This window comes from Neolamprologus multifasciatus, chromosome 13 (assembly GCF_963576455.1).
Source record: "Neolamprologus multifasciatus chromosome 13, fNeoMul1.2, whole genome shotgun sequence".
NCBI lineage: Eukaryota > Metazoa > Chordata > Actinopteri > Cichliformes > Cichlidae > Neolamprologus > Neolamprologus multifasciatus.
Genome location: NC_140451.1, coordinates 24,955,395 through 24,979,327, shown reverse-complemented (window position 1 = coordinate 24,979,327; position 23,933 = coordinate 24,955,395). Strand labels below are relative to the sequence as shown.

The following is a 23,933-nucleotide window of genomic DNA, read 5'->3' as shown; positions in this document are numbered from 1 at the left end:
GACCCACACAATCAGATGCTATATGAAAGAAATCATTTTTCTTAAAACATAAAATTAAATAAGAGAGTGATTTGCCAGATGAACAAAGATAACAGAGCCACAGTAACAGGGAAAAGTCACAATCTGGGCATAAGTTGGAGTCAAGATGGTATAAAATAATGTTCTTCGCCATGCATACCCATTTCATTTTTCATCTCTCTCTCTCTCTTTCACACACACACACACACACACACACACACACACACACACACACACACACACACACACAGAGGGAGAGACTAGAATAACATTCTCTGTCTCTTTTTCTTGTCGTTTCTCTGCCCGTCCCACATCAATCAAATCTACTCCCAAAATGATCATCTGTTTAAGGAAGATTATCTTAGGGAAAGCCATCTATCGAATTACAATAGCACTACTTTATCCACCTAGCCAGACATCATCCCAGGAGTGTGTGTATTTTGTGTGTCTGTGTAGGCTGAGAACAATGTCCAGTGCATTTGTTTTTGCATGCCAGCATTCATGTGCACACGTGCACACCTCTCACTCTCCTGAAGCGTTTCTGCCAAACCGTTTGCGTGCAGTTTGTTTTTAAGTGTGCATTTGCATAATTGTATGGTATCACTGGACTCTGGTTCAGGTTCAGTCCCTTTCAAATCAACAAATACGTATTCCCGGGAAAAGAGACAAGCCAATGTATCTCTTTAAATCTAATATATGAGGAGAGGGATTCCCATAGGAGACCTCTGCTAAGTACTATGATGGCACTCCTTGTGTTTTATTTTCATTTAAAAACAATTGTGGGTCTACCCACTCAGGTCCAGCGGAAATAGTGTGTAATACAGCCAAGCTTTCTGCCTTTTAGTCGGTAGATTTGTGACCTAGAGCTTGTTATTGCATGCACCAAAGTCTGTTCTTTTGTTGTTTTGGGTTGTTGCATGTATTTTTTCACCTTATCCAATTCCGGGTCACGAGGAGAGTGGAGCTGCCACAGGGTGAGAGGTCTATCACAGGGCTAATGCTTACCTTATACTTGCATAGTGAATCTATGAAGGGCCTTAGTGGCTGACACCGCTACATGAAAATACATTTCATAAGAATTAACTTCTCTGTCAAATGCTCACAATATTATAAGGGACTCGATCTATCTGCAGACACAATCTGACTAATTTTTCTAATAAATTATCCAACTAATTACAAAATTCCTGAAAACTGAAAACTAACAAAATACAAACTCGTTTAGCTAAATCTTAAAATCTACTTCCTTTTCATGTCACTTTGCACAAACCAACATCCCTATAGTGAGGCCTAGAGCTAATCTAACCCCGAAAAGCAAGACATGTAAACCTTGATTAGCGTTAGTGAAACATGAAGGCACGAAAGAGGACTAATTTTCAGAGATTGGTGTTAACAAATAGCCCGCCTCATTCCATGGACAGAAAGTTATTCTGACTCGTAATCACAAGAATTTTCCCAGCTGTTGCCAACAACACTTAATAAAAAAAGCATTGGGGAACAAGTGCAGAGTGACTGCAACAGGGCTCAACGTGAAGGCGTGTGTGCGTGTGTGTTTGCGCGCGCTCCTTAGCCGAGGGACCTTGTGCTGTGGGCGCTCTGACTGAACAATCAAAACAGCTCAATTTAGTCTTTATCTGCAGCTCAAGCATGCGTACGCACACACAAAATCCACACAGCTGAGACAAAAGGACAGTGAGGAAAGGAGGCAGGAAGAAAGTGAGAGGAGAAGGGGGCATCAGCGGTGTACTGCGGTGATGATGCCAGCATTTTGGAAGTCAGGTAAACTTGGAACTTGATGTACATCATACCTGATCGATATTTTTCCTCTTTCTCCCTACTTCTTCTGATCTCACTCACGAATACTAAGACCTGGCACTATTGACTGATGGCAACCACAAGACAATCCGTAACAACGAGACAATCAATTAACGCACACATAAGAGCACACATCAAGGCGAATCTGTGGAAAGTGGCAATGTGTAATCAACTGTTTACTGTACCCTTTTCTATACAGTTCACCAGTGGGAAAATAAAAGAGATTGCAGTCAAATAGAATTAATAAAAAACAAACAAACGCAAAACTACATTTTATTAAAGCCATTAAATTACACCTCAGCTACATAAGTAAAACTTTATTAATAGAGAAATAAACAACCACAGTTATTTGCACAATATTTGAATTTTGTGTTTTGTTCTTACTCAAACAAGGAAAGTCCACCGTTTTTAGGAGCTGCTCTGCCTGCGCTGTAGTTCTTCCTCTACCAGAGCTATTAAACTGCAGCCACTGCTCCCACCTTCAGGAAAGAAGAGGTACTGCAGCTACAAGGAGCAGCACTGTGACCATGAGAAGCCTCATCCAACTACTTCCACAAGGTCTTAATTTTTTTTTTTTCCATTGGACAGATAACTGTAAAATACCAAACTGATGTACGCAGTAGTAAACATGTTACTGTACCTCTTATGTTTTGATGGTTTTGTACTGAGTCTTATGATTGAATAAGTGACCCTCCTATGCAAAAAAATAAAAATCTCAAAAGATTAATTCATACTATTCAATCATGTTGGTTTTTTTTAGTTATTTAACACAACTTAAAAGAGGTGAGACAGAGGTTGTGATAGAGATAAATGCTTAATATCAGACAGACTTTAGTTACTTGCAGGCATGTTTTGTAAACATAGTTTAAATATTTCAGATGTTAAAATGTCTTTCAAACTGCAACACTTTTAGATGGTTAACTCATTCCCCAAATGAAGATGACATTTGGCGACCCCGCCTGTTTGTAGTGACGAGTTTTGACACCTTAGTATATATCAATAAAGACGTGGTTTGAAGACAACTGGAATAGTTCTGGGGCTTCAAGCGTAGCTGAATACTTGGAGACCAGCCTCACTAACGTTCGCTGCAAACCCAGTTATTTCTTTCTATGACCAGGCCAGAAATATGACAGAAACTGTTCAGTCCTAGTAGAATGTTAAGGTGAGTTCATTTTAACTAACACAACTTGAATTCGCAAGTTAAGAGAAAGCCATATAAAAACCGAAAATGTTTAACTGTTTTGCAGGATTAAGCTTAAGAATTAGAGCGATATGACCAAATTCACAATGTATCCAACCAAAATATGAGGCAGACAGAAAAGCATAAAGGAAGTGAATTTGCGGGAAAGACAGCCACGCAGACAGAAATGCACAATGCTTCAAAATTATATCAATAAACAGAGCAGCTAGGAGCTAACAATAGTGTCAGACTGTGTATATGTGTGCGACTGCCTCTGCGTTTGTGTGTGCGTGTCAGTCAGGTTGTTATGGCAATGACGGCACTTCTGGAGGCTCCTGACCCGTTCCTGTGTGATTGTCCTCAGCAGGAAGTGATGTCACCTGTTTGTCCTTGTCCCCTCCTGACACAGGAAATAAACTAGAAAAGGATACTGGACTGTCTGTCCGCCTGCCTGCTTGTCAATCTGTCCTGATGAGTTCAGCTTTGCAGGTGATCATGTCGATCAGTGTTTTATTGTACAGTGGAAGTGTTTAAACTTCCCACCCAAGACGTGTTGATGATCGCATGATCTAGCGATATGTCTGTGCTTATGTTTGTGATGTGCTTTTCAAGGCTGTGAAAAAAAACAAATGAGCACAATATGTGCAAATTCTTTTAGGTTGACTTATTGTTAACATTAAAGTGGGCCACTTCCTGCAAGCACCTTTTCTTTGAATATGACCACTGTTTCAAAGAAGCATAAATCTAGCCCCATTACAACAAACATCCTTAACTGCACTTTTTTTCTCATAGTTAAACTAAAACAAGACTTTCAAATGTAATATAAAAAGATCATACAATTCTTCTTTGAGCAATAATTTACACAAAACAATAAAAACTGATCTCTGGGTGTTTTTTTTTAATTTCCCAACTTTGAATACCAAAGAATATCCTTGATTTCTATTTGCATTCATTTCATTCAAGAACACTGTGAAACACTGTGAAACACAGTCACAGGATTTCCTTCTTCTAGTTTCCACCTCTTATGTAAAAAAAATTATTCTTTCAAAACTGTGTGGAATTTTCTCCTTTACTCTTTCAACAATGCAGGACTTCTAATTTCATCAACACAGCTCGTGCCTTTTTTAACAGCATTACATGAGAATGTTAATAATACATCGAGCACCATAGATATTGAGCAAAAATAATTTTTAACATCTGCAGTACCCACTCTGTGCTTCTGCCCTCTTGTACCTCTGCTTGTGTGTGTTCATGTGCATGTGTGTGTGCTAGGCTCACCTTCTCCTCTCCACAAATGACAGCGCTGTGCCTAACAAGCACTCCTGCACATTTTGACTGGGCAACAAGGGCTTAATGACAAGTCACATAACAATGGAGAGGAGAGGGGAGTACAGTAGAGTGCACCAGCCAAACTATATAAGTCTGTTAAACAATGGCTTGTCAGTGCTGATTTTCCTCCTCTTTTTCTCACTGCACCACCACCATAAAACAAATCCAACACACAGTCACCTGTGCACATGGTGCATCCATGCACTCATTAACACACAAATAGGTTCAGGTGCATGCATTAGCACATGTGAAGATGAGGAAGACCAACAAAGAGCAAACTCTGTCTCCCACACACCCATGCATACACACACACACACACACGCGGGCTGTATAACTGGCTGTACAAGCAGGGTTTGATGACAGCCCCCAAACAATAGGGAGCAGAGCAGCCTAGCTATCTGCCTGTCACACAATGAAGGGGGTACTGCTGAAGAGCTTGTCACCACCAATACATGTAAACACACGCACAGACGCACTGAAAAAAAAATCATCCCAAAAATAAAAACATGAGCTGTAGAGTGTGTGCACGTGTGCATGCCAGCAGGCACAGACACATACACAAAGACACACACGCACATATAAACGGGGTAATTCAGAGCGCTGCCATTTATGTGAAGAGCGCTCCGTTTTTCAGACTGTGAGTGGAAGTGAATTTGCTTTTTCTGTCGAGTGCAAGTCAGGTTGGATTAAACAACACTTGGCCAGTGCTGATGGGTTATCACTGTGCATCTGTGTGTATATCTGTGTGTGTATATGCCTGTACTGTGATGATGCCCGCAGGCGCCTGGATTTGATGCAGGCAAATCTACAGACAGTCCCCTTCTCCTGTCAGGACCCATCTCTCTCTTTTCTCTCTTTCAAGGTGTCCTTTCACTGCTTTCTGGCTCATCATCTTTCACTTTTTCTTCTCCTCTGTGTTGCTCACAGACTTGTGTCTTCTGCAACTCTGCTCCTGGTTCTTGCTGACAACTTTATTTTTCCCCATAATAAATAAAACAAAACGAAAAAAAAACATGCATGGGGACAGAAAGGAAAAAAAGAGTGGCTTCCACTAACACAGCAGTCACATATACCCATAATTCTCAGAAGACATCAAGTCCCTTATGTGCCATAAATCTCTATCAACTCTAATTATTGCTTTTTTCATCTAATATGGACATACTCCAAACACCATCAAAGGCTTTATTATTTCTTGCTTTTCCCCTAGTTATTATGGGACTGTTTTTTTTTTTCTGAGCTCAAGGGATGCCTTTTTATTGTGCTGAGCCAATAAAACAAAGGCCGTTACAGTGCTGAGTAGTAATTAGCTGGCATAATGAGGAACTCATAGAAGAGTACTGAATCAAATAACAATGCTGTTTTGTGATGTTTATTAAGTATAACTCTTTGATTTTAATAAAGGCTGCTGAATATGTAATATAACTAAAAAGAAAATATTTTTTAAAAGTTACGGATCGGCAGAGCAGGGAGATTATTGCCCTTCAAACTAAAACAATTTCACATGTTTGAAAAAAAAAGCTGTGGTTAAATTTTCCTCATATCACTTTGATTTAACATAGTTTTCTACAGAGATGTAACTGTTACACGCTCTGGGACACGGCTGACAGAGGGACGAAGATGATGGAAGGAAGAACAATAATAACAAAAATAGGTCCTTTTAGCGACAAGGAGGTTGGTTTGTTAAATCAATTTTTCGTGTATTGATTATCATACAGCTTTACAGATAATTGATTTGCACTGAGCGAGTTCCAACCAACTGCACTTCATCCACTTTAGGGCTTCCCAGGCATCTGTTCTCTCATCTTCTTCTCTTTCACACACTTCAGCGCGTATGCTGTTCAGCTAATTCACCTAAAAAGGTGCTGAGCTTGACACTCAGTGAGTAATACTGATCTGTGAGAGTGTGTTCAATTGGATGAATCTGAGGGAGCTACAAAAATGAGGGGTCTGAAAACGAGAATGAAGAAAAGGACCAAATAGCCACGGTAAAGTAGAGAAGAGTAGCACTAATGGTGTCTGGATTGCAGTTCGATGGCTAGCAAGGCAAAGGATAAGAACATAGCACTTGAACCTGCAGCACTCTGATGATTTTTAGCCATGTGAACACTGATGACCTCGTGACCCTACTGCCCAGCTCAGGACAGGAAAAAAGAGGATTGTGCGTTGGGATTATAAACTCCTAGCAATGTACTGCAGGAAATGACGAGTACTGCCAGAGACCTACACAGAAAAACTTTGGAAAAGTCATTTTAGATCTAACGTAAAGATGCCAGAATCAATATAAGAGATATGGTTGAAAAGGAACGGTTTTTATGCTATTCATCCATCAAAATTATTTTGGTTCGAGTTCCCCAAAACAGGAAATATCCACATTGGGAATACCTTTCCCTGAATCTCATTTTGCCCCCTTATACTGGTGACTATTGGGGCGATCGTGGCTCGCAGTTGGGAGTTCGCCTTGTAATCGGAAGGTTTCCAGGTCGAGCCCCAGCTTGGACAGTCTCGGTCATTGTGTCCTTGGGCAAGACATTTCACCCATTGCCTGCTGGTGGTGGTCAGAGGGCCCGGTGGCGCCAGTGTCCGGCAGCCTCGCCTCTGTCAGTGCGCCCCAGGGTGGCTGTGGCTACAATGTAGCTTACCATCACCAGTGTGTGAATGGGTGGATGACTGAATGTGTAAAGCGCTTTGGGGTCCTTAGGGACTAGTAAAGCGCTATACAAATACAGGCCATTTACCATTTACTATCCTTATTTGGTCATCACCCAGATTTCATGAACATAGGTGAGCTGATCTCCTTCTTCACCACAGCTGTCTGGCACAACACCTGTATTACCGTCAGTCCAACTCTACCTTCCCATCACTCATGAACAAGAAAAATATGGAAATATGAAGTTCTTTTAACAAAAGTTGCCATTTGTGTACTATTTGTATCTCTCAGTTCACGTCATGGAGTTACAGTTGATTTTGTTCCGATACTTTTCTTCTTTTATTGCTGTTTATGTATATTTTTGTGTTACTCTTTAGTATTAAGAGTCCAAGGTAATAGGTAATAGTGAAGTGTCCTTAGAGTAGCCACGTGTATAATGTCTTATACCTAACAATTATAATTATTGTGTCATTGTTGTTGCCTTATTTCACATTCCCTTGAAGCAGATTTCACTACTGCTCCATGTGTAGCTGTGTAGTACATTATAGTATTATTAAAAAAACATGTGTATGTATGTACTTTACATGCAGATTGTTTTATTTTTGTATGAAAACGCTATGTTTCGTGGGTTCACGAGAGTACTAGGTTTGTTTATGTGTTTCATGTTAGTGTACTGATTTGCGTTTGTGTGTCGGCCTGTGTCCCAGTGAGTCTAATGGTCCCTGGAGGCAGGCCAGTGTCCATCAGCAGACAGCAGGCATTAGTGCTCTGCCAGAGTATCGATGGACCACCGGTGCTTGACAGCAGGCCCCTCCCCACGGTCACAAGATGGGTATATGTATGGCAGTGTGTGAATGTGTGTGTTATAGACATATAAAGTGTTTTTGATACATACACACAGAACTACAGAGAGATATCTGAGTGCGTTTTAGAGACTGAGGTGTTTGTGTATGACCCCTGACCTCAGGCTATGTGTCACAGTGTCTGATGTGCGCGTGTGTGTGTGTGTGTGTGTGTGTGTGTGTGTGTGTGTGTGTGTGTGTGTGTGTGTGTGTGTGTGTGTCAAAATGAGGGGCCGGCTGTCATCGATCTCACACACACCAGGCCAGCACTTAACACTTGGACTGTAGCGACTAATACACTCACACCCTCTATTACTGCCCAACTGGAGGCACAGCATGTGCGTGTGTCTGTGTGTAAGTGTGTGTGTGTGTCTGTGTGTGTGTCTGTGTGTGTGCGTGGCCTACTGCCAAACCCATGCTGCTGCTGTTCAATGGCAGCACAATAGATTACACATATAACAGTGTAATGATATATCTCTATTAGGCATTCTCCTCTTCCCTCTCTCGCGCTCTCCCCTGCTATCCCATCCCAGCAATGTTTTACTTTTTGTACATTGCTGTTGCTGAATATGAAGAACAGGACTATCATATTTTCTGGATTTTTTAATCTTTAAATGCAATACACACATGTCTGTCTGTCCGTATGCCCCATTCCAGTAGGAATGAGTTGGACATCTTTAGGGAATTTCTTCAAATTTACTAACAATGTTCACCTAGAGGTTACATCCAAGTGGTCAAACGTCACCCTCGCTGTGACACAAACACTTTTAATTAACACCATATGACCAAGACTGCGTTTGAAGTATGAAACAGACACGATGAAAAACTGCAACATGAACGAGAGATTCATAATGTTTGAGAAAGACTGGAAAAATGAGACTTATGGCTGGGTGCAACAAGTCAACACTTATTCAGAGAGTATAAATTCGCAGATATAAGGCTCTATGTGACCACCTGACCTCCGTAAAGATATATCCATTTTCCACAGTGCTTTCCATCAATGTGTATTTTAGGCTAAAATTACTCTGAGTCATCGTAAACATCTATAGAGCATTTTACAGATTCTCTGAGATGGACACTTAAGATCAAAGTACCCCAGATGGACCGACTCTAAATGCCTTTCAGCAGTCATGCAGTCTGTGGATATCGGCTGTTAAGCAACCACGTCAGACCAAAGAAAAGCATAGGCGAACACTCATGAGCGCAGGACTATGGGTGTTGTGGTAAATATTACTGAAATGCATGCATCTGACAACAAACAAAGATACAGAGGAAAAGGAGAAGAGTTTAAAACATCTGTCATTTCAGCAACATAACTGAGCCTTCCATCACACTGTGGCACACAATGGCATATCTGTACAGATAAATGTCATTAAAAAGAAAACTAGATAGGATATAATGCTGCATTATTAAATTTTTTTAAAGAAAGAAAAAAATCTCTTCTTAGCTATTCCCATTACTGCTTGAGAACAAAATGAATCCCACTAACAAAAGTAGGGATGCACCAACAAGTACTGGTATGGTGTCCCATGACAGGCCCATGTGTGAGACTCTGGGGACGAGGGGAACAGTGTCCAAGTTATATCGTTATTTGTTGACAGGATCTCCCATTGCCACTAGAATCGCTTTGGCAGACAGAAATTTTAGATGTCTTTGGGACACGGTTAAACAGGACAAATATGACTCCACACAGATTTTACAGTATGAAGCCTAAGGCTTACCCACACTCTACATTATGTAATGTAGGCATAACTCTAACTTTTATTACACGGACAAACAAACAGAAAAGGCCACTGGCTACCAGTAAAACTGTTATTTTATTAACACAATCATAACTAAAATATACTATCTTTGCAAAGACTTTTTTTTTAACTTTCCCATGTATCTCTATAGGAGAATTTCCACTATCAACCTTCACCGTGTCACTGAGGTTAAGAGACCTTTCACTAAACAGTCTACTCAAGTGAACAAGGTTCATATGCAGCGCAAAGAGCTGACTCTCTGTGGCAATGTTGTCCATCACCATGCACGCATGGATGGAAATAGTCCACTAAGCATGCTGTCAAGAGACAAGACACACACACACACACACACAGACCATTATGCATCCGGGTGTATTGCACACTCTTCAGTCCACCAGTGATGTGTAAGTAAAGCAATGTCTTTGCCACTAGGTCCAAAAGGCAGCTTATCCACCTCTCTCTCTCACACACAGACACACACATATACATGTATATATATACACACACATATATACAGTCATAGTCACCCTCCCAAGAGGCCTTGCATTACCCTGCTCTTCCTTTCTTTCCAGTAATAGCTTGTCAAAGCAGCCAGCTAACTGAAGCTAAAAAAAAATGCCTTATACACAATTGGGCATTATCCGCTAGGCTAGCTGGCCTCTCACCACCACAGCCCAGGGGCTAATGTCCAAATGAGACGGTTCATTTCAGATCTTTCTCTCTCTCCCTCCCTCTCTCCCTCTTGCTCCCACTTTCACTTTTCTATGTTTATCTTCATGACCTTGTCCTTTTTCCCCCCATGGAGGTAAAGGACAGGAGTGGTAGTGAGGAGAAGCGGCTGACTGAGGAGAGAGAAGATAAGGGGTGATGGCCATGGCTTCTGGGGTTTTTGTGTATTCTGGAGAGGGGCATTAAAGGATAGAGAGAGACAGAGACATACAAGGAGAGACAGAAAGCTTTAGGCCACAGACCATAGACCAAGTAGCCTTTTAAGTGATCTGATTACCTTGCTAGAGGACAACAGTGGCCAAACTCAGAATGGTTACTAATAATACATCTCCATTTAGACTGGCCCTTCAAAAACATGTAGGCACACACATAGGGGCACACTCAGGCAAAGAGAAGGGCAAACACATACGCTTATGCTAACAAAAGAGATCACTCTCTGCTCTCATAATACCAAACAATGATTTAAAAAATGACAGAAGAACACAAAGAAAGAAGGAAAAGTCTAAAGAAAGATGGAGAGTGTCCGTGTCTTTTCTCGGACAAGCAAAGTATAAAACGCTAATTTTCAGCTGACCACTAAAGTGCCGTGGTCTGTGTGCGTGCGTGTGTGTGTGTGTGTTTGCTTGAGGGATGGCCTTAAATGACAATGATTGATTAAATCTAGGCCTATGGCCCACGTAGGGCATGCCATGTGTTATCACTCACACAGAGACACCCGCTCGCACATTATCATCATCAAGTGGATGCTGAGCTGAGACAGAAAGAGACCTCGACTGACAGAAAGTACAGACAAGTCAAGAGAGAGGAGGTGAAAATAGAAATGGTGAAAATAAAAGTGACAGGAAATATTTAGAAAGAGGTAAAAAAATAAAAAAATAAAATGTTTCCAAATACTTTCTAACAGTGGCCGAGAGTGCTAATTCAGACTGAAAAGGCTATATTATTCAGCCGATTTTCAATGCCTGTTATTCAGTGATGCCATGCAGAAGCATCAGGATGTTTGATTTGTCAGTCATAGTTTTCTTGTGAGGAAGCTGAGAACCTGATAGTGTGATAGGGAGAAAGTGTGTGGGTATCTCCACTATGTGTCAGGGTTTAGTGTTCCTCTTTAAAAGGACATTGTGGCATGACAACAAAGATGCTAAAAGTGGCCAGAAGCTTCTTTGTACACACAGCCAGGGATTCATCCACACAGGCAGAAACATAAGCAACTAAAGCAGAGTCATACAAAGACTTAGAGCACCCCCAGCTGGGGGACAACACTGACAAAAAGAGACAGATGCATAGTTGTGTATTCAGATACATTGGTCACTCTGCACATACACCAGCTTATACCTATTACAAGGTGCACTATTTATCTTTCTCTCTCTCTCTGTACTTAGGCACTTTACACCCCTTATGCGTGTTATGTAGCTTATAGTGTTTATATACTGTAGCTATAGCTGAGCAAATGTTTTCCCACACACAGTCCAAACAAAAGCCAGGTGACACACGCACACACACCTCCACAAACATGCAGAAACGCACATCATGAAAGAGGTGCAATTAGAGCATCCTACTCCAATTAACCAGCTCTCTAAACAAATCCACATTAGGCTCTCCATTGTGGCTGTGCTCGAAAACAGCCACTTGGGAAAGCGGCATAAAAGCTTCAGCTGTATGTCTCCTCGAGGACACGTGTGCGCGTGCGAGTGCGTGTGTGTAGACTGGCGGTGGTTACACACTGGCACAGACTCTGGGCTGTTATGATTGTGGTGGTGATGGGAAGATTGTGCAATCACTGGTGGGTGGAGAGAGTGCCAGGAAGGCAGAGAGGGAGGGAAGAAGTGCAGCCGAGAGGGTGGAAAGCAATGAATCAGTGAGCGAAGATGTTACCAGCAGTACAAGAAAATTAGAACCTGTAGCACTGACGTGGTAAGCTACTACTCCACTCTGCCCCACTGAAATATCTTTTAAACAACTTCTTTAGAAACTACTACTTCAGAAAAATCTCAGCATTTGAAGGTCTGAATGAGGTAATCTGATGAATTTTAAACTTACATGTGATAAATAATTATACTTGACACCAAATTATCATTTTTATTATCGTTTAATCACATTCTCCATTACATAATATTTCTGTAAATACTGAAACTCACTCACAAACCAAAAATAACACCTACTAATGTCTTGTTTTGGCCTCATAATTGATATGGTCTTAAAGTATGGTGAGAGGGGAACTAGTTTATGGCTTTCCATGGAAATTTCCACAAAATTTCAAGATTTCCTGTAGTTATAGCAGGTAAACTTAGCCTCCAACTAAATACCAACAGCTAAAACCTAAAAAAAAGTTTAGTTTAGGATTAAAACCACAATAAGAGAAGTAGAGAAAAAAAGAGACCCACAGAAATAGTAAGGAGGGGAGGGAGGAAGAAGATAGGGCACTAAAAATTATGTGTCCATCTGTGATCCTGCACTTAACCCTCGCTCTCTACTCTACACACACACACTCACACGATAAAAGGCCCAGTGGGGAAGCATTGGGAGTTTGGAGGGAATCCATCCAGCCACCGGGTAGGACACCAATCTTTCAGTAATCCCCTCTGTCCCTACTGAGACGCCGATTTGTTGTGCACATGTGCACATAAGGCCTCAAAATGTATGTTTTGTTCATTAGCACAAGTATCTAATGGGATATTGAGGCTGTATTTTATCTTTAGAAATGAAAGAATAATGGGAGTAAATAACTAGCATGACATGAAAGCCTAGCTTGTTTAAAAGCTTATCAGCACTGTGCACTTTTTTAAACATATTTTTCAGATTTTATGTATACATTATTTTGTAATATTTTATATTAGACCTTTTCCTTCTTTCTTAATTGTTTCCATCAGCTCTTGTACAGCCCAAATATATAACACTTCACTTGAAAAGAGCAGATATGTGATACCACAGTATTGTGTCTTCTTGGCCATTGTCTCAAAAAACAAGAAACTTTGGCACGAGATACGGCTCCAATAAATAACTTTATAAAAAGTTTATCCTTTTCAGGCAAGATTTTCATATTCCTAACACCAGAGCTTATGCGATCATTTTCCTAGTCAACATTAAACCTCCAAAATTAACGAAAAAGCCACTGCGGAAATACAAGGCTATAAAAACAGGAGAAAAAAACCCACTATGTGAATATTCTGTCTTTGCAATGACACAAAATTACATTACAGCTACCAAAAAACATCTATCCCAATAAAGGGATTTCTATCATAATATTATCAGTTAGATATGCATTAAAACCTAGATTAGTCACAGAAAAACAGTACTATACAATTATAATTTGCAAAGTATCATGGTGCATGAGAAACAGCTGGGCTCGTTTTAAAATTATGACTAGACCTCTTCATGCCTGCACCTCACTCACTACCCTCCTGTAATCTCTCCTATTCTTTTCCCTCTGTTCACTGCATATGTTAAAGAAAAAGAGAAAGAAAGAGAGTGGGGGAGTCAGAGAGAGTATATTTCAGCCTCAGTGGGCAGACACAAAGGTCTGTGGCGCCATGGCCTGCTGTGGACAGATACAGAGACGCCTGTATGTGTGTGAGAGAGAACAAGCAAGCAAGAACCAGGGAGTAAAAGAAAAAAGTCTAAAGTTCACCAAAGTCCACATACGTATATACATTTATAGTGTGCCATATATGCATTTACAGCTATTACTATATCACCCCTTTAGTCTTTGTAGCTTTCTTACAAGTCTAATGTCAAACTCAGTCAACTTCCATCTCATTATGTTCTAAAAGACAGAGTAAATACCACACTATGGCAGTTGCAAGCTAGCGTAGCCACAACAGTTCCAGTCTCTTCAACCTGGAGCCCCAGAGAGATGCTTCAGCTTGTTAATGATTAGGGCAGTCTCTCAGGGGGGCACTTGAAAATCAGTTAACTTTCCCCTCAAAGGCCTACACTAACTCACATTAGCATGTAGCACAGCCATTAGCGTCAACACCTAGCATTAGCACAGTCAACTGACAGTTAAAGGCCCCTGTGGGGCTATTTAGAGAGTCTCCAGACAGACAGAGAGAGAGAGAGAGACTGACAGAATGAACAAGTGACTGTAGCAGTTTGTGCATTAAAGCTATATAGTGAGTCACAAAGCAAGTTAATGGCTCTTTAGCTAAATAGCAAACACATTAGCCATTTCAGCAAAGACATGTTGAAAGGCTCAAGGTTGACAAGCAGCTGCTCCTCCTCTCTGTTAGGGCTTTTTGACAAATAGTCTCAAGCACTAATGATGCAGTGAGCTGTAATCATTTACTGATAATTATCCGAATTACAGTGATGTCAAAAAACATACTTTGCACGTCCATTTTGACACTTCAAATTAAAGTGAATACAAAGATAAAGCCTTTACACCAGGTAATCCCACAAGACCTGATGTGTTTCTGCAGATAAAAGAAAGTGCTGACAGAAAATGAGCCCTGTGTATAACATAAACACTTTCCACCAGCTTCATAAAAGTTACCTCGCCACCAACTGAAGCACACACAAAAAAACTGGATTAAAAAGCTATTTAAAAAGAGCACAACTCAATTTCATAGCACTACAGCAGGTGAAAATAGCGAAACCAATGCAAAGCAAATAAACTCTGTAGCACACAAACGCAAACAGAGTGTTTGGAGTGAAGCCAAAACATATTCCCATATGGCCATGTAGCCATTTGCTATAGCTGCTCCACTCTCCAACTAACGCACTAATCACATTAATCATCTATTTGTTTTAAAACATCATTAGGGACATTCACACAGAGACTTGCTTACGCATAAACAAACACACTCACACTCATGCGCTTGTGCCTGTGAAAGTACATAGTGGTGCACTTGATGGGTACAAGTGGGAGGAGAGCCAAATTAACTACCACACACTAATCACTTAGCTCTCTAATGGAAACATACTCAGCACATTTGTGTTTCTGCATACATTTATGGTACACACAAAAGGCACATTCACAAAGAGCACACCAACAGTTAGCATAAGTAAAACCCCATCTTATCCCCAAGGATGTATTTTTTAATGCTATAGGTATATATTTGTCAATTAGTTGAATGAAGCAGCACGGATATGGATATGCAGCATGGACTAAATTTATCCAACTTTTATATGTTACTGTGCAGTTATGCCTAAGTGGGCATTCACCATTGTGACAATGTAAAAGATCATATATTGCGTACTTGATTAATCAGAAAAATGCCTTTGAAGCTTTTATAGATTTAAATTAATCATTATGCTTGAGCGCAGATTGAAATATTTGACATAAGGTTAAAAACATTCCTTTTTACAAGTAAAAAACAAGTTTTTTTTCCATGATTACCGCTGTTTGTGTAGAAAGTATAACTACCAGACCACTTCTTTGTCCAGACTTCTCAGATTTTATATAAAGTGGTAGCAAACGTGACTAAGTGATATATATTCTCTTCTAACACACTCTTTCTTTGTGTGTATGTTTTACATGGTTGAAGAGGCCAGTGTATGTAGAGCTTATGCACGATAGGGAACACGGCCAGGAGGGGCACATAGGGGTTGGGTGACTTAAATGGGGAAAAATCCAATTATTGTATCCGTCCAGAGGCAGGGTGAACTTTTAGGGAGGGGAGCGATCTGTTATTACTCTTTCTCTTTTCTTTCACTCTTTTTTTTCATCCTCTAATTCTAGGGTAAGGGGGTAACCTAAGAAAAGGGGGAGCCAAGTGGAGAGACATGAGGGTTACGGGCTGAGCTTGCTGTTAAAGTATGTCCTTGTAATTAGCTGAGTATTAGCAGTGGTGACAATGCAAGAGCGCTAGGCAGGGAAGCACCCTTTAACGCTCTACTCATTTCCTGAACTTAATCCCCACCGCTTACTGGTAATAGTGCGCAAGTGCACACGCATCTGGACACACACACAAACTCTCAGTCATGCACAAATTCACAAAATCAACTACTGGCTATAAAGGGAAAGAACTCCTTAAGCAAAGCTACACCCAACTGCTCACCTTCAATCACTATTGTGCTCAAAGTCATAATGACGCTGTACTGCAGGGACCTTCAGCACGCATTTGCATGTGTGTCTGTGTGTGCGTGCACGTACATAAACATTTCAGCCTGCATCTGCACATTAGCATCAACTTGTGTTTAGATGCAGTGTGGCGACTGTTTACTTCTCGAGTGTCAAGAAGCTTCTAACACCCAACGGTACTTCAGGCGAGTCCCTGTTTCTTATTTCCTCCAGTCAACGGATGGAGGAGACAAGGCTACGGAAGCAAAAATCAATTACTTTCAATTAAATCAACCAGCAACTCTTTCAATGTGCCCCCAAGCCACTCAAGTCGTACTTACAATACCTCCAACCCCCACTCCTACACCACAAAGTGACACACGCACAACAAGCACATGTGCATACACACTAAGCCACATCCACTTACTGTGCGACTGTCTTTTTGTGTTTAGCGGTTAAATTATAGACTTAGAAACAATTGCTGTGAAGATGGCTAATAATGCTGGACTTTTTTCCCCCCAATGTGTCATTTTTAAACTGTACAGAACATACAAAAGTAGCATTTAATTGTGTTTTGTGCATTTCATTTGGCTTATTTGAGGCATATTAACCAAACAATTTCTTATCGTCCATCAAAAACAAAGCCACACAAACAAAATGCTTGAAGAGAACAGCAACTCTGAAAATTGTTGTGGATATATATAGTGTGTCTATCTATCCTTCCTTCATAGAAACATAGTGAAACCTCTTCTGCAGGCTTCAATATAAAACCAATACAAGTCCAAAACTGATGTTTTTTCCCATTAAACAAGAGATCCAAGCAGTTACCATCAAAAGCATCTCAAGCCTCTTCAGCCTTTTTTGGAGCATGTTAAATGATGGTAGGTTGCTCATGAGAAGTATATATAACACCAAGCTGAGTTTATCTTATTTTTCATTATTATCATTATTATTATTATTATTTTGAATCAATTACATTGGACATAATAGGCTACTAGAATATCACACCATCATTTTTAGAAAATAAGAAACTAAGAAATGTGGATTTTTTGGAAATTGTAAAATATTCATGGATTTTTTCCTTGGGGTCTGGATTGACTCATATTCAGATCATATGGTTTATTGAATAAAATCTGAAGTGCCCATTATATCTCATCATCATAATGTACAATGATAAAATAAGCAGAGATTAGAAAAACTGCTGGCAAAGGAGCAATTAAGCAACCGCTTTGAGAAATAAGAGAGAATGAAAATAAGGGCATGTACCAATTGTGTTATATTGTAAAGAAGCTCGTGTAGCAGTCTTGCTTCACATTGATTTTTGTTCCATTAGCTTAAATCAAAATCGTAAGAGACACCTGAGCTCAGTCCAGAGCACACCAGTAGAGAACCATTTCTATAGAGAGCATGTTATAAACAGCGCAGAGGGGGACCGCAAACCTTGTCATTGACTCAACAGTCTGAGTGAGCATACTATGTGTGTGTCTGTGTGTGTATGTCAGCCAGCTCCCAGTCTAGCGCTATTGTCTAACAAGGTCTAATTAGCACTATGGCACAATGAATTAGCATAATTATGCAAACAGGGCTCCGCTTAAGGCCTGGCACAAGGGGAGGCTACGGGGGGCACCTATTACAACACACACGCACATGTGCAGCTTCAAACGTGTGCACACACACAAACACAGTCACTAAGAACACTTAGACACTGGTATAAAACATTAAACACACATACATAAAGGTGACAGTGCCTCTGAATACCGAAAACACACAGATACAAACATACCTGTCCACCACTTCAACAGAAAGTGACAATAACACAAGCCTGCACGTGCACTGTTCAATGGCCTATTTGATAGGCTATTTATGTATCTAGTATGTTCTGTATGCTGATACCCCTCTTATCTTTCTAAATACATCCTCCAGCCATAAACAGCCCCCATACCACCACAAACATCAGAAATCGGCTCTCCACAACCCTCCCTCAAACACTCAAACATTCAGGGTTTATAGTATTTACCAGCAGGGGTGATAGGTGAAGTCTGTGGGAGATAATAGGGATGACTGAGAGGCTGAAAAGCTAGTAGTCATTTAGACAATGACAGCTGTAGTGAAGAAGCTTCTATTAGGCTTCATTAGGACGCTAGGCTCTTGATTATATGCACACAAAATCACACTGTCATGTTTCCAGTGCTTCAGAGGACATTGTATTGACTTACATTTATTTCCTGCTGACATATCGTAACCATAACCACAACCACTATACGTATAACACTAAACCTTATCGTAACCAAACCCTGACCTTTATCATGCCTTCCACCTAAAATGTATTGATTTACATAATGGAGTCTTGCTTTTTGTCCCCAAACAATTTGTGTAACCCACAAAGTGGCAATACAAACAGATTTGCATCCCGACAGAACGTGTAATGCTATAAGTACTGGCACACACACACAAGAAAAATTTGTGTGTGTGTCCATACAAGCACTCTGGTTTGTCACAGTGACCTTTGCTTGAAACATTAACCCAACAAGTGACCCCACAGCCCAACAAGCCCTCTTACCAAAAGCCCCGCGACGTCAACAAGCTTTATCCAAACCCTCTCAAAGACACACACACATTCACACATCCTGTGCCCCAAGGGGCATGAATTGTGTGCTAAAGTCCTGACCCCTTAGCAGGAAACAAGCACTGCTAAAACTCCTAACGACACCCATACAAAGCTTTCTAACAATTACAAGCTAAAGAACCGGGAAGGTCAGAAGTTCAGAGTTCAGATAGTTAAAAGTGATCAAGTCCAGACTGAAATAGTCCCAATCATACAATGAAAAGACATAACAAGCAGCAAATGTTACTGCAGATTCATGACCTCTGGATAACCACCAGATGGGGTGCTTTCTATGTATATATTTTACCAAGTGAACGTCATGTTCCAGTCACCTGTCAAGTGTGTGCCATCTTTAGGACATGTGGGTTCCCCAAGGAAGAGCCATTCACAAGTCCTGGTCTGACTGATGTCATTCCACAGAAATCAAACCTGAACCCACTCCGTTCCAAAAAAAAAAGTAGTAGTAGGTCAATGACTTCTGATTTTGTGGAAAATGATATTAAAGCAGCTATTTAGGTTTGTCATTTTAATTCTCTTACTTTTATTTTATTGTGCTCACTTAAGTAGTTTCTTGAGTCCGTTTGCCTTGTTGTAGTGTTAGAAAGGTAGTTATACCAGCATTTTCCACTAATATAAATCCATCTATACACATTATAGGAGATAGATTAGCCACCTGTCTAGATTGTACCCCACCTCTCACTCTATGACAACAGGGATAGGCTCCAGCACAACCCAAACACAAGCTTGAAGAAAGGAAACTGTATTATCCCATATATTAAAAATGGTACATTATTTAAAAGTTATCCATAATACATTTATCATAACCTAAATTCTTCACTGAGAAGCCTTACAAGGTCCACTGGTCTTAAAATGAAAGTACTGACTCTGACTTTATCTTCGCCTTAAGAAACAATATATTGTTCAATATACTGTGGGATAAATACAATAGCTGGGACAGAGGGTCACGCTGAGAGGGGGGGTAGCAATTTTAAGCTGAGTCCACACATTTTGGAAGCAGTGTGCTAATCCGGCCAGGCTTTTTAGCCCGCTATTCAGGAGGACAAGGACCCCTAGGATTTGGGCTTGTCCACACCTCAGGGGTAGGGGATTATCAAGACAGCAGGAAAGGTGGAGAGGGAGTGATGGTGGGTGAAATGAATATGTGTTAATTAGCACAGTAGCAGTAGATTCTCTAAGTATTGTCCCTGCCTGTATATCTTTGTGACGAGCACACATAAGTAAGTATGTGTGTTTGTGTATTTTAGAGAGGTTTCTCTCTGACTCCCGCCCTCAAAAATATACCCCAGAGCTCTGACAGGGTCACCTCTGGGCCTTTCAGTGCCTCCTCTCAACCAGTCCTAATTGATCTCACGCATTACTAGCCCCAAACATGGGATGGAGAACAGGAGGGAGATGGCTGCCCTATTGTTTGACGAGTGAGGTCCCCTTGCTGGTGGCTCTCTACTCCTTTCTACACACACACACACACCTCCGGCATGCCCACCCACCATCTCCCCCTTTTCCTCTTCTATGCTCTCATCTCCGGCTGTGCTAATCCACTGACCAAGTCAGGAACTCAGTTACCCATCTGGCAAAGCATGACTCCAGCTGGGAAGACAGAGAGGTGGAGGGGTAGAAGGAAGAAAGGGGAGCAATGGTGAGAGGGGAAAATTGAGAAAGATATATGTGGATGAGGGGGTATGCTCTAAGTAGTTGGAGATTTCTTGTGTGAAGGAGAAAGCCTTTATACAAGTTACTACTTTATATATACTCTAAAGAAGGAAAAGAAGGAAAAACAGAGCGAATGAGGTATCTGCAAACCAGAAAGAGCGGTGAAGTGGAGTGGAACAATCCAAAAACATGATGACCTCTTCTTTTTCACTCTCCAAAGAAAAAAGTATTGATCCTCTTGTCTCCTTGTGGAGAAAAAGGATTACCCATTCTAGCAGGTTGGAATGAGAGTTGCCACTGAGCTCTGTCATTACTAATCTGATTCCAGTGTGCAGTGAAGTAGCCTCTAGCCATGGCATTCACCCCTGACTCCCGTGGAACCATCTGGCTGAGTAGCACTAACCCATGACCTTTCTCTAACCAGTCACATGCCTGGGAAGATGGAGCTTCACAAAAAGCTGTATAAAATGGCTCAAAGTGAACAAGAAGCACATATATTGAACATGATACTTACAAATCCCTTGTTCTTATTGCAATAAGACATTTGTTCCTGTCATGTTGCTGCAATATTTTTAATATTGAGGTATAGTTAAAGAGATCTTTTTACTAAAATAGACAAAATATTCATGTTATATTTTGGGCAAGTCACTGATTGTGCAAAATGCATTGATATTTGTAAGAAAAAACTGCAGTTACATTAACTCTGCATATAAAGAATTGCCTGAAATCACATTTTGGAAAAAAAAATCCAAACTGTAGCTGAAATGCCGCTGTGGTTAAATACACAGTGCTAAAATACATCAACAAAAAACTGTACAGAACAGCCTGAATTAAATTTTTTTTAGAAGTAAACCCATTACTTCTGATAGTCTAACACTTTAAAACAGTTTCAAAGAATGAAGGTCAGAGCGAGTGAAGTGACCACTCCATATCATGGAGCATGTGCAAATCCCTCCTTGACTCATGGTCTTTCCTTTCTCCCAAACCACTCATCAGTGTCAACTGAAGCAATAAGACTGCAACCCACTTTACTTCTAAAGGACATCTGAAGGTAGTTGGGAGGAATGAGCACATGATAAATCACTGTAGAAGCAGCACATGAGAGACACACTCCAATTCAGAGAGAGGGAATCAAACCACCTGCATCAAACCATCAATCAAACACTAACAGAACACAGCATGAGGTTAACCCAAACTTGTAGCGTGGGTGTGCTTGTGTGTCAAGGATAAAAGCCAGGGAGCACTATGGGTAAAATGAACTCCGCTGTGAACACAATCATATGCATGCTCTGATAAACACTCAAACACATTACAAAGACAATGCCTAGTAAGATAAAGGATATACTTACAGACATTACCGGTGTTGTCAAAACTGTTGAGCACTTCATTAACTCTAAGAGGTCCCATGTTATCCCTTAGAGATACAAAAATATAAATGATTATACAGCACGCTTGGAACATAAACTATCCTTTTTTTATATATAGATCAGCGGTCCCCAACCCCCGGGCCTCAGACCCGTACCGGTCCGTGAGTCGTTTGGTACCGGGCCGCGAGAGTTGAGGCTCAGGTGTGAAATGTATAGTTTTCAGGGTTTTTATCGGTTTTCAGCGTTATTTTGTTATCGTTTTTATTGTTTACTCGGTTTTCGCTTTTCACGTGTGTTATGAATAAATTTTCTTTTTTTCGGTACCGGTACTAGTTTTATTTTGTTGTATTTATCCGCGACACCTTAAAGGCCGGTCCATGAAAATATTGTCGGGCATAAACCAGTCCGTGGTGCAAAAAAGGTTGGGGACCGCTGATATAGATGATAGATGAAGAAGACTAAAGTGCAAATTTACCATTCTGAGCTTTGTTCAATTGCAAAAGCATCAAAAAGTGAACACTAATTAGGTTTGTCATATATTTACATATCTCTGACACAGCTATTTTGCAGAAAAGCATTGGGCTGTATTTTTGCTACATATGAAATTATTCCTTTTTTAAATCTGCTTTTAATTTAAAATTGAAACATGTTTTAGATATTTTCTTTCCACCCACATGACCAAAGCTTTGTGGTACTTCATATATACTTCTCTTTGTTTGTTTTTCTCATCAACTCAACTTTACTAAAGTCTTTACTTTTGATGACACATGATAAATAACATTGTAAAAAATATTCACAGTAGTTTTTAACTAGTACAATATTGCAGTATTACAAAATGGCCCTTTGTGTTTTGCAGTGTCACTGTGCTTTACAAATGCCAGAATGAAACAAGAGCCTTATGTGGAGCCATTCATGTGTGTGTACCTAAGTAAGGCACTGTACTCAGGAAAGTAGACACTTCTGTACTCCACCCACTGGTCATCTGAGGTATCACTGTGGTCTCGTGCCACAAGCCTTTTTCTGCTGAAAAGGTCAAATGTGGCAAACCTGCGAACAGACACCTGTTTGACCTCCGGACTCTCCACCTGCTTCTGACGCAACACCTGAGACAAGAAAATAAGAAAGTGGAAATAAATACAGCCTTCCTCCAGTCCAAAAGACAAGAGGTCTTTTGGGATTAGTAAAACATTTAAATATGGTGACAAATGATCTGTTGTTTACAGTAAATCCTTGACAGTATTTATTATATGTACTGGTCCTGCCCTTCTTTGTCCACCTTTTGGAAATCTGTTTTCCATACCATGTCTGAAGTCCTGCAGCATCAAATTGAACGAGAGCCACCCTGTGCTATGTTTGGTGCAGTCCAGAATCTGAATCTGTCCAACTCCAGACTCAGAACATTAAACTTTTCATTATTGTTGGCCAGGCGAGCTATACTGCTGAAGTGGAAAGACTCTTCTCGCCCCTCACACACACAATGGCTAAAAGATATAATGTCTTGTATGGATTTAGAAAAAATTAGATATACAGTTCGTGGGTCTAAAAAAATGTTTTATAAACTGTGGTCCCCCTTTCTGGACTTCTTTGAAAGGCCCACAACTACTGTTACTGAGTAGTCCAAGCCCCCCCCCCCCCCCCCCTCTTGTTTTTTTTTTCTTTTATGAGTCTGTTTGTTGTTTTTTGCTATTGTTTGTTTTTTTCTGTTTGTTTTTTGGTTTAGTTGGGCAGCAGGCTGCCAATTATTTGTTGTTTTAAGGGTTAGGGTGGGAACAAGATTGAAATTTTGGAATATTCTGAAGCATTTTGTGTTATTGTATACATTGTATTGGAACCTTTGTCTAATAAAAAGACCTTTGAAAGAAAGACAGTATTTATTATGTTTAATACATTTTTTCAGAAAGAAAACACAAAGGATTGAGTTTGGTTTTTGAGTACAGTAGTAAAAGTGTTAGCAACTTTGCCTAACAGCAAGAAGGTCCTGGGACATTTA

The 23,933-nt window shown here is 40.4% G+C and overlaps 1 protein-coding gene across 1 annotated transcript in view; it reads right to left on the bottom strand.

Annotated features, from left to right (window-relative positions):
* The window catches only part of camkmt (calmodulin-lysine N-methyltransferase), a 106,728-nt gene that overhangs the window by 81,851 nt on the left and 944 nt on the right, over positions 1-23,933 (bottom strand). The window contains exons 2-3 of the mRNA XM_085183598.1: positions 22,868-23,046; positions 21,926-21,990 (exon numbers count right to left, since the gene is read on the bottom strand). Coding sequence (XP_085039724.1) covers positions 21,926-21,990; positions 22,868-23,046 — 244 coding nt within the window. The remainder of the gene's footprint in view (positions 1-21,925; positions 21,991-22,867; positions 23,047-23,933) is intronic.